This window comes from Molothrus aeneus, chromosome 3, assembly GCF_037042795.1.
Source record: "Molothrus aeneus isolate 106 chromosome 3, BPBGC_Maene_1.0, whole genome shotgun sequence".
In the NCBI taxonomy this organism is placed as follows: Eukaryota; Metazoa; Chordata; class Aves; order Passeriformes; family Icteridae; genus Molothrus; species Molothrus aeneus.
In genome coordinates, this window is record NC_089648.1 from 83,336,317 (window position 1) to 83,352,716 (window position 16,400).

Consider the following 16,400-nt stretch of genomic DNA (forward strand, 5'->3'; position numbering starts at 1 on the left):
ATATTTCAGATTTTTGCATCTAGCTAACCTACTATTCAAGCTACCAAAACAAATGTTTTATCTAGTATTATATCTGGCATCGTGATAGTGCAATGGCTATTTACTGGTGAAAAGAAAATTAACAAAATAAATTCAATTTTCTGTGCAAGGATGCTGATATCCAGTTCAGCGTTATATACTGGACCTGTTCCAAAACCACCACCAACATCTGCTGAGAGTAATGTACTAAAAATTATTTGAATGGCAGAATTCCTTTCTAGCAGTCAGAACTTTACGTCATGTGGTATTTTTCATCCTGTTCTACACACCTTAAAGTTGGACTTACCAGAAAATTAGCTTATGTCGCATTTTCTCCGAGTTCCTAACATTTATGAATTCAGCTTTTAAATATTCTTTTTAAAAAAAAGCAACTTAAGAAACCTTTTATTTGTGTTCATTCAATTAGATTGGTAAAAAAGTGGTATCATCATCCCAACAAAGCAAAAACAGTTGCATAAAACTGTTTCTGCATTCTCTCCTACTCTCACCACAGCAAGATGTGGAGAGAGTTAGTCAGGTGTGATATAACTAAGTCCTTTCCAAGTATCATCCATGCACCCAGAAACAAAGAGCTTTGAGAAAGTAAGGTCACCCAGTTCTTATGGAATAGTACAGAAACAGGCAGAACACAAAACCACCTGTTATTAGACCAGCTACACCAAGACCAGCTCAAGGCTATTGTTTAAAGTATCTGCATCAAGAAGTGTCAGATGCTGGCAGTGTCCCACAGGTCAGTGAAGGCCTGCTCCCCCCTACACCCCTACAGAGCTGAGTGCTCAGCACACTGCAAACCAGCAGACCCAGTCATGTCAGTACAGCTGTGCTGGTTATAGCAGCCCAGAGGATGAGCACACACAGATTTCAGGAGAGGAGTCTGTGAGATACAGCACCATCAGCTGGATAGAGCCAGAGGTGCAGCATTCTATATGTGAGAAGACATGCAGTAGACAGTATTATTGGAAAACAATATTGACAAAATAAATTCAATTTTGTGGTTAGCTGTGCAAAGAAGCTGATATACAGTCCAGTGTTACACTCACTTGGTGGACCTGTTCCAAAACCATCACCAATATCTGCTGAGAGTAATGTACTAAAAAAGATTTGAATGTGTGGAAGGGATTTGCTTTCTGTCAGGAGAGACTGCCTGTTGGCCCTAATGCCTCCTCCACAGCTGGCATGGCCCATGCAGCTGGGAAATGGAACTATTGGTACAGAGATGCAGCAGCTTCGTTCAATCATAAGCTGCTCAAAGCAACTGGGGATCCTTGGAATGCACTTCAGATTGCCTGCACTGCATTTTGGCTAGATTATGGCAATAGATTTGCGTACACTGGTATTTCTGTTTTTTGCTACAGCAATATCCATCTTCTTCAGCCCTACACAGATGGCTGGAAAGAGGGTGAGTGAGGCTGATGCATGGCATGGGCAACACACAGCCTGTAATACCGAACAATCCTGGGCCTGCAGTGAAGGCAGGGGCTTCCTTTCTCTCCAACAGTTTACAATACAGAAACTCTGGTGGAGTTTGCCCTGTTAGTGATTTGAACTCTACTTATGAGCCAATTTCTGTTTGCAGGGATAAAACATAATTAAAATAGAATGAAACTAACAAAATTATTTAGCAAAGCTACTGTGAATGGGAGACTGATGGAAGATGATTTTCAAAGCTTCCTTGGCACAGGTTACAGTTGTATTGAGGGTTTGTTCAGTACTTTCAAACTGCTACCTGTAAACTTTGCAGAGGGCAGTATTCAAAGGCAAAGGATATGAGATCAAGAAATTTCCCCAGTGGAGACTGAATGGAGACAGCCTACTGGAAGTTATATCAATGTGTGGCTGTTATGCCTACAAGTTACCATAAACTACAACTACTGCTATAAAAAAAGAATAACAATAAAATGAAATCATGAGGTATGCCTGATTTTGACTTTGAACATGAGACAGCAGCATTTTCTGTATATCATACAAAATACTTGCAGGAAGCTGTGTGTAAGAAAAAGAAAAGACATAGTTAATACTACATACTTTTTTTTTTACTGTCTTAATTTTCCTTGTCCACTCAGCCACACTAAGTCCCTTCATGCTAGAAACAAATTTCTACTCTGTTTTTACAGTGTCCAGAGTATTTAAACACCAGGGTAATATGAGTGCAGAGTTCCTATTCTAACAAAAGGCTTTCCTCTTCCCCTGCTCCCGATTTTATTTTCAAATTGAAAATACTGCATTGAAACAAGTCTTGTTAGAAAGAGTAACATGGGTCCTCACAGCAAGAGGATGAGCCAGGGTCACCTTCTCACACATAATAATCAGTAAGTGTGCTGTCAGTCAGTGGATATTTGGCTCTCAACATGAAGGACAGCAATGTTTTTCTGTGGTTCAATACCAACAGGTTCATAGGCAATAGCAGCAATAACAGAGCAGAGGAGGTTAGAATTTTACACACAACCAACTATACAACTGATAACCAAAATTAAAATATCATGTGATTAGAAATATCCCAAGATCTACAAACCTAAGATTAAATTTCCTGCTTTAACACATGAGGAGCTAAGATTCAGAACCATGAGGCACATGCAGACAGAGACCCAGCTGTCTTCTGCCTTTCTCCTTCATCTAGCCCCATAATGACTTTATCCTGCTGCTCCATGAAGATTTAACTACAAAAGCTTAGGTCTTGATTATGTTTTTATTATGAAACAAGGAGGTGAAAGTAATCAGGCAGTGTCGAGATTTCCAAAGTGCTGGGTGGCTGCTCAAGTGAGGCAGCAATTATAACAGTGTTGGCCTTTTTCTGCGATCTAAAGAGCTTGTTGGTGCTGTTCTCTATTTATTTTCCTTGCCCATCAGTTCCTTACTGTCACTATGACAACAGAAGCCTGTAACACAGCTGCAAGGGAAGAGAAAGGGGGAGCATGCTCCAGCTGAAAGGGGTGAAGTAACTCAGCCAGTAGGGAGCAAGAAGGGAAAAATGATGTTCACTAGGGAAAGAGAAGAAAATAAAAAGTGACAGTGCCTCTTCTTTCCCTGAGACTCCTCTATTATAGGACAGGTTGCTCAACAAAAATATTTGTCATCACTGTAATTTGAAATAAAACAAAAAGCAAGAAAACAAAACTCAGAGATAATGGCCCTAATTCCCTCTCCTCTTACTATGAATGCTGTCACCTGACTTCAGAACTTATTTTAATCAAATTACCTTCAGACTTATGGACATGTAATGAGAAGAGATTCCATTTGAGACACCAATTGTAGCACAAAGGAATAAGAAAAGATGAAAGTCAAAGAACTACCACAGAAAGTGAAGAAAATTACCTGAGTCAGCATGCCTCATTAAACGCGCACTTGTTGGTGAATTCTTACTCTGCTCAAACACACATTTCTCCTTTGGGATCCAGCCCAGCATCCTCTTTACTTTGTTAAAATGCAAAGGCATAAACTAGGTGTATTGGGTCTGCATGATTTTGGTGGTGGGGGTGGGCTACAGGGGTGGCTTCCATGAGAAGCGGCCAGAAGCTTCCTCAGTGTCCAGCAGAGCCAATACCTGGTGGCTCAAAGACTGATGTGGAGCTAACCTGATGGTCGATCAGAAATGGTGGTAATGCCTCTGTGATAACCTAGCTAAGAAGAAATCAAAACAAAAAAGTTGTTGCACAGGTGTAATTGGGGCCAGAGAAGAGCTGGTTAAGAACATGTGAGAAGAACAGCCCTGTAGACACCAGAGTCAGTGCAGAAGGGGCAGGAGGTGCTCCAGGCACCAAAGCTGGGATTGCCTTGCAGCCCATGGCAAAGCAGCTGTGCCCCTGCAGCCCATGGGGATCCACCTGCAGCCTGTGGAGGAGCACACACCAAAGCAACTGGATGCCTGAGAGGAGGCTGTGAGCCCATGGGAGGCCTGTGAGAGAGAAGCCCTGCTCCCAGGCTGGAGCAGCCTGTCCTTGGAGGACTGCACTCTGTGGAAGAGTGACCCACGCCACAGCAGTCTGAGGGAAGCTGTTGCCCGAGGGATGGATTCACTCTGCAGCAGTTCAGAGAACAGTTGCTCATGAGATGGACTCACACTGGAGAAGTTTGTGAACTTCGTATCTCTAATTCAAGCCTGTTTTGCCTGTGACAGCATTTGATAAGTGATCTTTCCTGGTCCTTATCTCAACCCATGAACCCTTTGTTATAAATTTTCTCTCCTGTGTCCAGTTGCAGAGGGGAGTGAGTGAGTGATTGGCTTTGGTGGTGTCTGGCATCCAGCCAGCATCAACCCTCTACACTAGGATTAGGGGCATGTTATTTTCTGTACTACAGCAACATATAGTAATGAAAGCTTATTTCGAAGGTAAATTTTTGTTATTGAAATACTTGAGGCTTTTTTAGAAGCATACAGAAACTAATATCACATCTAAATATGTACTTTATTTACAGTTACAAAAATATAAATCAGGGATCTTTAATAAACCATTAGCATGCAGCCATGGCAAAAGTAAAGCATTACCAGTGTATCACATTGCCATGTATTCTTTTTTCCTTAATACATTTTCAGATTTACACCCTTTCCTAGCACCACACACAAACTTGAGCTAAATATCTGAGGCAGAATTCTTTGCAATCTAGCTTTCAAAGTCATCTTCCAGAGGGTTTTTTGGGAGTTTGGGGTAGGGCAGGGGGCATTGCATGTGTGTGTTTGTTTTGTTGCTTTGTTTGTTTGTTTTGATGAGGTCTGCCAACATGTTAATGTCAGAAACTATCACAAGAAATACTGAAGACTTCAGTGACATTAAAAACGCATGATTTGTACCATGCATTCTGCAATAGTCCCATATGCTTGTGAATACACTGGCATTTGGAAGATGTAAATAGTTACAGACAGTGGTAGTTAGAAATGACTGGTTTCTACGTTGTATATAAACCTAAATTAGTGAGTCATCCTTACAGCTTCAACTGATAGCCCAGTCCTGTGTTTAAAACCCTCAGTGGACAGCAGTGAATCTCTTGGTAAATTCTACACTCACCTTCAGGAGGTTCAGACTCGTTTGCGATGAAATCAGAAGAAGTGATTACTCCGTTCTAGGCTGGCTGCTTGACAGGGCACAGAATTTGCCTGTAACACTGCTCCAGAACACTGGAAGTCTGGAGATGTTTCCCTGAGTGCTTGCCCAAGTTACATCTTAAATGTTTATAATTTGTATCACATTCAATACACTGGAAATATTTCCAAGAATATGATATTACACTAAGTCAGCTTTTGCAATACAAGTACATCAGCAAGCATCTTCTTTCAAGCATACACTTAATTCCTTAAAGTTAAGTATGATAAAAGTTAAACTGCTAACTAGAATTCTTGACAACTCTTAATCAGGTGTCACTTTAAAAAGAAAATCTCCTCCTGTTTAGACAGAAAAGAAATCAAAAATTTTCCAAAGCAGTATTAGAGAAGTTGATTTAGGTCTTTCTTAACTTTTAATATAATTCCAGCGATGCAATCAACCCACAAAAATGTGAGTCTACATATAAACATTACTGGATCTAAACTTCTGGTTTTTTTTTAAAATTAAGCCAGATTTAACAAATTATTAAATATTTTATCTGAACTCTGGAAATAAAAATGGTTATTTTATCTTATTCAATTTCAGAAAGAAAACTGTGGTGATTTTATCTATTAAGGAATGTCATTGCATCTATCAACAAATACAAGGTCTGCCAAGAGGATATTGAAGGAAAAAACATCTAAGTACAGAATTCTTCAGCTACAGCTGTCCTAGATCTCTACTTGTTTGTGGCATCTTTCACTGTAACTGATTCCAAAATGCCAAGTGCATTTAAGCTGAAGAAGAAACAGGCTGTAGAGAAGAAAGTTTCTTAATCTCACAGACATGTCTCCTTCCAAGCTATTAATTAATCTCTAAACACCACAACATTTTGAAAAAGCTCATAGTAACAACCTCAACAGAGGTGTCATTGTTACTACAGTTTGCTTTCTGATGATGACAGCCACATGAGAATCCCTGAAGTTGTTGATGGCTCAGAAAAATCTGCCATTCACAAACTGGGAGCAATACACTGATCTCTGCAAGGACAAAGCTAAACAAGAGAATGTTATCACATATAATTTTGTCATGCAAAGATATATTGTTTTAATATTAAACAGTGGCATCCAAACTGGCAGAGAATTAAAACCAGAACACCCAAAATTAACTAGGTGAAGTCATCATAAAAATTATAAACACTTAGCCTAACTATTAGAAATACAAAAGAGCCCAAACTATCATATAATCCTTCCTTGCTAAATTATTGAAACAAACTTTTTACAGTAATTATTCTTTCACAGTATGTTTTCAACCTGCAAGTCCATGCCACCCTTACTAGAAAAGGAAAGACCCATGCTAACAAATCTAATGAGAGAAGGAAAGAGAAGCTAACCTCAAAGAAAGAGCTATAAAAGTAGCTGAAAGCAGAACAGTAAAACCTTTTTTTTCCAGCAAGTTGTAAAAAACAAGCTACACATCTGTATATCAATCCCATTCACTTATTTATGCTATGATTTGAAATATGATTTGGTTCACCTGTGTAGCAAAACACTGGCTATTATACTAAGAGCTGTACTGTAGCATTTTTCATTATTCAGGTATACTTAAAGAAGTAATGAATTAGATAGGATTTTTGTTCATAAGAATCCTTTAGAAGGCTTGTTATTCTATTAAAAAAAGAACAAAACTGGAAAGAATTTTATTATTTTTAGGTTGCAAATGCAGAATCCTTACTCTGAAACTGCCACAATTCCCTCAATTAGTCTTGTTATAAGCCTTGGATATTCTCACAGAACTTGCCACAAAACCCTGGACAGCCAATGCAGGAGCAGCTGACAGAAGGCACTATAAGACAACCTGATTTGCAGGAGGTTTTTTATAGCTTTTTCTCTCAGATATAAGATTCAGAAAAGCAATTGTAAGTGTTCTTAAACTCCTTTATTTTCAAGAGAAGTTGAGTTTATTTCATGTTGAATTCTTTCCTGAACTCTTTTATTTGAAATAAGTAACATCGAGTACTGTGAAACATTTTGATTTACAGTTAAGAAGCCCTACACAAACAATATTTACTGTAATATCACTGAGATAACTGTATATATGAATGAGCTGATTTGGAATTAAAGCAGAAGACTTTTTTAATTAACTGTTTCTGGTAACTTTTGTCTACTAGCACACCCTCTGATTAATTCAAAAACATATCTAAAACATTAATATGGTATTAGTTTCTTCAAGGGTAAAGAAACACAAATACTATATGCAGTAGTGGAGTTTGTATTCTTGAAAAGATGCTGTGAAAAGGATGATACCTAAAAGATCTACAAATATGACTTGAGGATTGAAGTAAATATCTTAGAGCAATGCAAAAGTGAACCTGTTTAATCAAAAAGATTAATGGTGACTTGATTACTGTGCTTCTTTGTGGAAAGAAAATACTAGTTAATAGAGGCCCTTCATTTCAATGGAGGAAGGCAGAAAAACCAATTTTCAATTTTTTTTTTTTTTTTATTCAATAGAGTGAGACCAATTAACTGTTAGCACCAGAAAGCAGTGGAGCCTCTGTGACATCTTTGAAATGTGAACAGATTTTTTTTGTTTGGTTTGGTTTCTTCCAAACACAAAGTGCTGAGCTCAACATGGGGTAAGACCTATCTAATAGGCACAGAGATTAAGTTAAATAGTCTAATGAGTCCTCTGGTTTGAAGGCTACAAAAGGATTCATAATGTTGGAGTTTCACAACTGGTGCTACCTATCAGTGAAAAAAGTTTGCTGCTGACCTAGGCTGCTTTAAACATATTGCTCCCTTGGTGTGCTTCTGTGAAGTATCACATTCCCAACCACTTGCCAAGAATGCAAGTAGTCAACACATGATTCATAACAGCATCTCTTAAAAACAAACACAAGCTTAAACACCATTAAGTCTTCCTGAAATGGCTGCCTTTAAGTGAATCAAGATGCTCAAGACACATAAGAGACTGCCTGAATTTTCTTCTCCCCTTTTGTTCAGAAGCTATTCTGGACATCATTAATATCATCCTGACAACATCAACCATAATCGAACTAGCAGTTTCAACAACAATAATAATAGAAAAACCCGAACATATTTTAGAGCTGATAAGAAATTATTTTATAATTTTAATTAACTTCAACTTCTAAACCATTTCTCAAAAGCAGCTGATGTTGAAATACATACTTTAGTGACTGAATATTTCAGTCTTCCACACAGCAATTTACCACAAAGAAACATCAGCCATGGCACATCCATTTCTCTTGATGATCGTGTCATATTTGGTTTCTTTAATTTATTGAGAGGACACAGCAAATCACCAGTGATGCATAACTGAAAAATTATAATCCTAAAATAGAGTAATATTATTTTCATGAGACAACAATGAAAATTTGGTAAACAATGAAATTAATTTTTGAGTCAGATTTTTTTTTGTTGAATTTCCATATCATTAATTCCCCTCAGTTCTGGGCTAGAAAAGGATGACACGGGAACCTTTTCTTATCCAGTACATAAACAATATGCTTACATTTTTAGGAAACAGTGGAAGGTTATCTATTGCCATATAAAATATATCATATAGATAGTATCAGGATTAAAACAATGCATACACCAAATCTCAACTTCACTTTATGGAACTGATCTTTTGGGCGTAGCTGGGACAATTCTAAACATAACAGATTTATTTTATATATACATATAAAATATCCATACATACAGTCATGCATGCACCCTCTTTTTCCTTCAGTGTCAAAGGTTCTCATTAGAGCTTTCCTTTATCCCTTCAAAAAAGATCTAAATTCGGGATATACAATTGAACCTAGGTGAGCAAACTAAGTAATCCATAGTGTGTTTAAGATGGTCCTTTAATATTTTATGAGCACTACCTGAAATTACAGACTTTATCCTGCAATAGATTTTATATGTATCCTTAAATGACATACACAAGTAAAGTGAACCATGTCCCCTCACCCTTGCAAGATTAGCACACATCTCCTTATTTAGGCAAAACAAATAAGGGTCTAAACTGCAGCAAGAATGATCTATCATTAAAGAGTTGTGAAACACTAGAGCAAGTAAAAAAGGGAATGTAACAAAGATCTCCCTATAAGGAGGTTTGAAAAAAATAATTAGGCAAATATCTGGTAAGAATAACATCTATAGTACAACATCAAACAAACCTTGCAAAAGGAGCCACAGATTAAAAACCTTCACTTCAAATTTGTTTTTTCTTGATTCTATGACAAAGTGCAAAGCCAATAACAAACAAATCCAAAAGTAAGTCTCCCAGAATTCCAGATCCTTTGTTAACTGTTTAAAAAGTAGCTAAAACCCAAAACTTACTCTTCCTGAACAGTAAAACTGGGATCAGCTAAGGACATTCTCCATCTAACAGCTAATACTATCACTAAGCAACACCAGAAGTCTACTTACTATCATGGTTGAGTACATTGGTTTTGAAATACTACAGGAAAATATTAAATCTAAAAAATGAGCAAATGAAGCCATTGTTCAATACTTTACCCACTGTAAAACCAGGCGGGTATTTATATGACTCTAAAAAGAGACAATATAACGCAATCCTAAATTCTGTTCTGCTTAACTGCTTTGCAATGTATCTAACATCTAATTATGTATAATACTGTATCACTCTAACATCTAATATGCACCACACATAATCTGATTTATTCATAGATTTTAAACAGCAGCTGAGTAAATTTGCCACAAAAGTTCCATGCTAGTGCTGTAAGGATATATCTGCAGTATTCTGTATGTATGCTAGTGTTCTATTTAAAAGCAACTTAAGTCCCTGTATAAAACTGAATTTACCTACAAAGTATTATGAGACTTCATTTAGTCTTATCAGCAAAACACAGAAGAGGAAGAAGCACTCCTCTAATATCTGAAAGGAAAGTACATGAAATAATAAACAGAAATTATATGGCATGGAAGGAGAGAAAAGATGCTTCAAGATCAGAATAAGCAGCTTGAATCTGACATGCTGGGAAAGAGAAACCCAGTGAACTGTCCAAAGACAGCTCTGCAACTAAACAAAGTTAAGGGTAACCTTGAAACAGCTTCTGGATTGCAAACATGAATCCTATGTAACTGAGAAGAGCACAACCTAGAAACTCTAAATTAGAACATCTTTCCATTCATAATCCAAAAACTATCAAGACCTACTCTTATGTTACTCTGATAAAGTTACTTCTTTGTCACTCAAAAATGGTCTTTAAATCACTGCACACCAAGGAAGAACATTCTTGACATGCCCTTAGTCATCCTATATTTTGCTTCAGTCCCTTGAGCTACTTTGGTAGCTTTACTTGTACTCAGACTCTGACTGGAGCTCAGAACAGATTATAGACCAAATTTCCAAGCTGAAAATTCACCCCGTGGGTATTGTTAGCAAAGACAAGCAGAATTTGCCTTTCTATATCTGCAAGTTATATCTCATGTTTTCCTTGCATTTAAGGCAATCTCCAGGCTGAAACTGACACCGTAGTTTAATAACTGCTGCTTATCAGGTGCCTTACCTGGGTATCTTCTTTACTATAGAATGTCCCTAGTGGCCAACGACAGTGATGCACAATTCTGGACAAACATACATCCACAGGAACACAGCAATTGAAAAAAACTAATTTCATTTGTCTCGTCTAAGCTTGGGACCTCTTTCTAAAGACAGACAGAATCAACTGAATTCTGGCAATGTCATTCAGAAAACCATGTATTAAACTGAGGTCAACTTAGAATCCACTTTACAGATTCTGTGCTTCTTCTCTTGTATCCTTTGACAACAGCAAAAATTGTTTCTGAAGTTATATGGTCACAGTTTCTCATCAGAAAGCTTTTCAATATTAAAGGATTGATACACCCCCCCCCACTAACTCCAGTGATGAATACCTATTTTGAGAGAGGCAAATTTGAAAGATTGTTAAGCCTTTACTGAATTCCTCAAAACATCAAGGGTAGACATAGTAAGACAGTTTTACCTAATATTTATCCTTGAAAATAATTTGACTGTGAGCAGGCATAATATGAGTACATGTCACTTGAGTGGGAGGAGCTAAAGACTTTGTTCTAAGTTAGGTTCTACATAACTTCATAAGATCTGCGGCACTGCATGGCTATCACCAAATGCTGAATCTAGTCTAGAAACCCCAAACGATGGAAATGAAGCCATAGGGAAGCACATCCTCATTGTGCTTACATTGCAAAACAGTGACACCCACTGGCAGCAACAGTTTAAATGCTTTATTGTTGCCGTCTGAATCTACTTGATAAGAGCTGCTAAGAAGTTTCCCTTCTGAAAAATTAATTACAGTAACAACCATGCAACCTTACCTGTTGAGTCAGCACTACTGCCAGAGTTTTCAGAAACTGCATTACTAAGAGCATCTGGAGTAACTGCAACATAACCCTCTGGAGGAAGGTCCATTGTGTAAACTCTTCTTGGAGACATAACTGTAGCATCCTTATCTACAAAAAAGAAAATCCAAAGTATCTGGCTCAATATTGGTCTCACTACAGATTTTCTGAAATGTTTTTCCAACTACAGCAATAAGTGATCTTGAAAATCCTTACAGAAGGTCAGCTGTGGAACACAGAAATTATCCTATGACCAAAAGAACTGCATCAAATTTCGTTGCATCTACAAATAATCACACTCCATTGGTTAGTTCTTTATACCAGAAGCATTTTTTTCTATCGTATCAGACAAATCTTCTCCCCTATCTTCAAAAGAAGCTTCCACTTACAGTGATATTTTAAGAGAAACTAAACATTTTTTTCCCTATTCAGCATGAGCAGACTATTTCTTTAAGAACTGCTTCACAAAAGTCACAGCCTATACTTCTCTGAAGGGTGCAAAGATAAAGGAAGTTTGAAAGTCACACTTGACTAAGCCTCAGCAGTGCCTGCCCCAGAGGACTCACCTCCTCATCCTGCTCTACTTCTTTCTGGGGCAGGAGGCAAGTGCCAAGGGCCAGCTTTCCAACTATTTCATTGCACAGGAAACTATTTGTGTTGATGGCAGCAGTCTGTTTTTGTATGATTTGTTTCCCCTTTGAAAGGTATTTAAAAGTACCTGCAAGAGCAGCAGTAGAAACCTCATTTGTTCACCAGACAAGAAGTGACAGACACATCTCTGCTCCATTCACACCAAGTCAGAATGTATTTCTGCACAGAGTAGTGACAACAACAGAGATCAACCACAGTGAGAAAAAACCTTTCCAGAAGGCCAGGATTTCAGGTGTCTCCAGATGTTGCAACATAGTTTTAGATGGCTCAGTGTGAAGTTTTTCTAATTTTGGATTGTTGGGCTTTTTTGGTTGTGTTTGTTGTTGTTTTGTTGGGCTTTTTAACACTCAGCCAGCTCTGTAAGTCAGCACAGACACAGCACTAATCTTCCCTTTTTGGGGGCAATTTGTCTCTTTAAAACACAGAGCTAGCTGTTAAAATGATATCCAATAAAAACATTTCTGGCAGGTGGACACAATCAACCTCCTTACACCACAAACTCATCTGAAGGTCCCAGATGATCCAAGTCGATCACCAAGGTGTAGCGATGTGCAACTATGGTTGGACTAACTCCTAAATATTTCAAATGGGGTTGCATCTGATAGATCCCTAATGAGGATTACTTCTATATTTCTAATGCGGAATTTAACTATGCACTGGCATTTCTCAGACAGACATTTACTTCAAAAACAAATGTTCATTTCTGAGCATTCAAAGTACTTCTGAAAACAACACTATTTTCATCATGAAGGAATAAATTTGTTTTGAAAACACATTAGAATAATATAATCTTTTTCTTGAATGAGTCAGAACGTTTCCAGTATTGATAATACTTAGAGGGATAATAAAGGGAAAGAAATAAATAATAGAGAATGATGAAGAGCAACTGTGCATTTTGGAAAAAATCCATTAAAAATTAACATGGGATAATTCTTCAGCAGATCCTTTCCACGTAGATGATGCCAAATCATTGAACTAGCACTACCTCATTGACTTTTTTCTCTCCCATCCAGGTTGATTAATGATGAACTGCTAATTAATGACAGTTTAAAATTATAAGGATGTATAAATGTTTAAGTTATTCCCTTCTGAAGGATTTCAAGTTTCCCCTTTTTTCCATTTTTATTTAGGTTTTGTAAAACAAAGATGATCAGGAAAACAACTAAACTTAATTTACAATAGCCTTAAAAAATTCAAATCTTTTAATCATGTAAGCAGTAACTATATTTAGATAATAACCTTCCAGACAAAATAGTTACACATAACAGAATTTGAGGAACCATCTGTAACAACAATCCTACAAAGAAAAACAGTTACAAATCTTTCTATGGAAATGAATGATGACTCAAGACTATATTTTTTATTTTACCTCTTTAAATGGGAATATCCAAATTACATATTTATTCACACCAGCTGCATCTTTAAGAAGCTTGCAAGCTCATAAACCAAGAATTAGTCTTGCTAATCTTGTGCAAGTGTGTCAAACCAAACTGTTACCATATCTACATCTGGATTTTTGTAGCCTGGGGGCAGAGTCTCCTTGAGCCAAGAAGAGATGTATTGGTCAAACATAAAGTCAAACATTGCTGCAAAGAAAATGGCTGAACTTATAAAACTGCAACATAAAGAGGGTTTTTTGATAAACAAAAGTAAACAGATATTAGAGATACTAAAGGATCCTCCCCTTTTACTAGTTAGAAGTAATTAATCCCATTTCTGAAATTTATTTTATGGGAAAAAAAAGCTCCAACAGGTAAAGGTCATTTACAATGCCCCCAAAAGAGTAAACATTTTTCTTTAGGGCAAACCAAGAATACAGAATAAATGTTTTCAAACTATCTAGCTTCTATTCATGTTCCCCACACAGAGATCCACAGCATGTAACTCAGTGTGGTGGTTTGTGCACAGAGTAGGGAAAGGCATCCTACACCACGCCATTACCAACATTACATCTCCAAGCATGTTAGTTGCTTGGCCAGTTATGTTATCTCTTACTATCTTACTACAAACCAGTATCAGATCTTTTTAGAAGGAGCTGAAGGTAAAGCTTCCAGCCATACAGAATTGTCAGCTGCCCAGTCAGTCAGTCAGTCAGTCATCTCAGGTAGCCTCTGCATTTTGTTAAGTTTATTTTTCAGCATCTTTAAACTATGCCCTACTCATAGCTCAGAATGGTGGCACTTAGCACCAGCACAGTTTCCAGGCTGCCTGAACACCAAGCATGGTTAGGCACACCTCAGACACAGACACAGCCAGAGCACATGTTCAGGGTCTGGGTCCTTGGCCTGCTGTAAGACTAAACCTTGGACAGAGACTGAATGAATCACTTTGAGGTTCTGTGCTGGGTTGGCCCTGGCTGGCAGCCCAACACCCAGCCAGATACTCACTCATTCTCCCCTCAGCAGGCTGAGGGTGGGCTGGCTTACAATGGGGCGAACAGGACTAAGAGAGCTCACGGGTCAACAGCAAGGAGATCACAACTACAAAAATCTTTCCTCAATGGCTCTTTTCACTCCCAACTTCACCCCTATTTCTTCTCACTGCAGGTTATACCCAGTTCCTTCAGAGAGAAAGAGCAGTACAAGGAGGTGGGTGTAATGTTTTGAAGTCTCTGCTGTTCCTTACTTTTCCCCCACAGGGGTTTTCCATGGGCTGCCATCCTTCAGGAATATTTACCTAACAACAGAGTACCTTCTCCTCCTCTGACCCTAGGGTTTCCACTGTTGCCACTACTTTTAGTTCCTTCCTGTCTTGGGATTGTTTTCTCATTTCTTAAAGAAGTGTCCCCTGGGGTGCCCCTGCTCAGCTGTGCCCTGCAGTGGATGGGCTGGAACTGGTTGTGTCCAGCACAGGGCATCCCTGGCCTCCCCTCACACAAGTCCCACAGCCAGTGACTGGACACCAGGACCCTGTAAAGTTTTTCAATCAAGGCAAAAACTTTGTCTTACCTGTGAAGTGCTTCTCTGCAACTCAAAAAGCTTTGATAACTCACCCAAGTTTAAGTTCCCACAAGGCAGAACTCATAGGAGCAAACAGAGAACCCAAGTGAAGCTAGAAAGTCCTGCAGGTCCCCCTCCTCCCCCAAACAACTGTAAGTTAGACCAATCTTATCAAAATTGTGATCTTTTCCACAAAACTACCCCTTGGAAACACCCAGTTATCACTTTTCCAAACATGGAAAAAGTTCATCCCCAAAAACAGGTCTTTAGAGAAAAGCAGAGTGTCCTAGTTCTGGGCAGGACAGTTAATTATGTTTTACAGCAGCCAGGTGCAGTAGCACATGTCTGTAGTCACAAGCTGCTGGGTAGCCTGAGCCTGCCTGAGTACTTGATCCAGGAGCTCTGGGCTGCCCTGAGCTGTGCCCAGAGGACATGGCCAACACACCAATGTTACTCAGTACCACCTTAGGCCACTTGCAGGGGCTCTTGCTTCCAAGAAAGGTGCTCCTTTCCAGTCACAGGGAATGCCTGTCAGGCAGAAGAGCTGTTTGCCATTGTTTTTCAGTGTCCTGGGCTGGGGCGAACACTTTGCATGTCAATCACCCTCTCTTTGCACATTATTGTTATTAGCACTGTTGCTGTTACTGTTTGTTTTCTTATCTCATTGGTGTTTCCAGTAAACTGTTCTTGTCTTCACTGATGATCTCTGCCTTTTGTCTCCCAGTGGAGAAGGAGAGGGGAGCAGCTGAGGGTTTTCTTTTTAGTGGGAGTACTAAATTGGGGAGTACCACTCCTGAACCATCCTACACAGGAAATGAGGAATTGATGCTGAATCAAATACAAGGTCTGAGTAGTTCAGTGTCACACCCTCTATAGAAGTCATTATTGGCAGTAGGCATTTTCTGTGCAGCATTACAGTAGATATGACCAGACAAAAATAAGGTTTGAATGAGGTCTGTTATTTCCCTTAAAAATTTTGTATTAAAGTATGATTTTACTTAGTATGTAAGCTAGAATATGACCCTATTATAGCTATTCCTCATTTTTATTGCATACAAGTGAGACTATGACCCCAAAACTCTTACAATTCCCAAGGAACATAAAGACCTCGTTATCTGTACACAATAACTTTCCCTTCATTGACTAGCAAGACAAGCATCTATGAAGACAGGATTCAAATCCTGGGCAAGAGTCATCTCCTTCAAAAAGCTTCATAAACTGAAGTGTACCAAAGGTGGTATCAGTGACTATCTGTACATACCTTGAGTGTCCTCCTGAACTACGGTACAGAAAAATAAATACTTTTCCTGTTGATCAATGTGAACACATCAAAATATCCTTCAATTGCATGAACAATTCCAGTGAACCTAAATACCTACCCA

The 16,400-nt window shown here is 38.4% G+C and overlaps 1 protein-coding gene across 2 annotated transcripts in view; it reads right to left on the reverse strand.

Moving 5' to 3' along the window:
• Nucleotides 1–16,400, reverse strand: part of ERICH1 (glutamate rich 1) — a 66,496-nt gene that overhangs the window by 26,012 nt on the left and 24,084 nt on the right. For both annotated transcript variants that reach the window (XM_066545870.1, XM_066545869.1), the window contains one exon: nucleotides 11,405–11,539. In XM_066545870.1, the coding sequence (XP_066401967.1) occupies nucleotides 11,405–11,539 (135 nt within the window). The remainder of the gene's footprint in view (nucleotides 1–11,404; nucleotides 11,540–16,400) is intronic.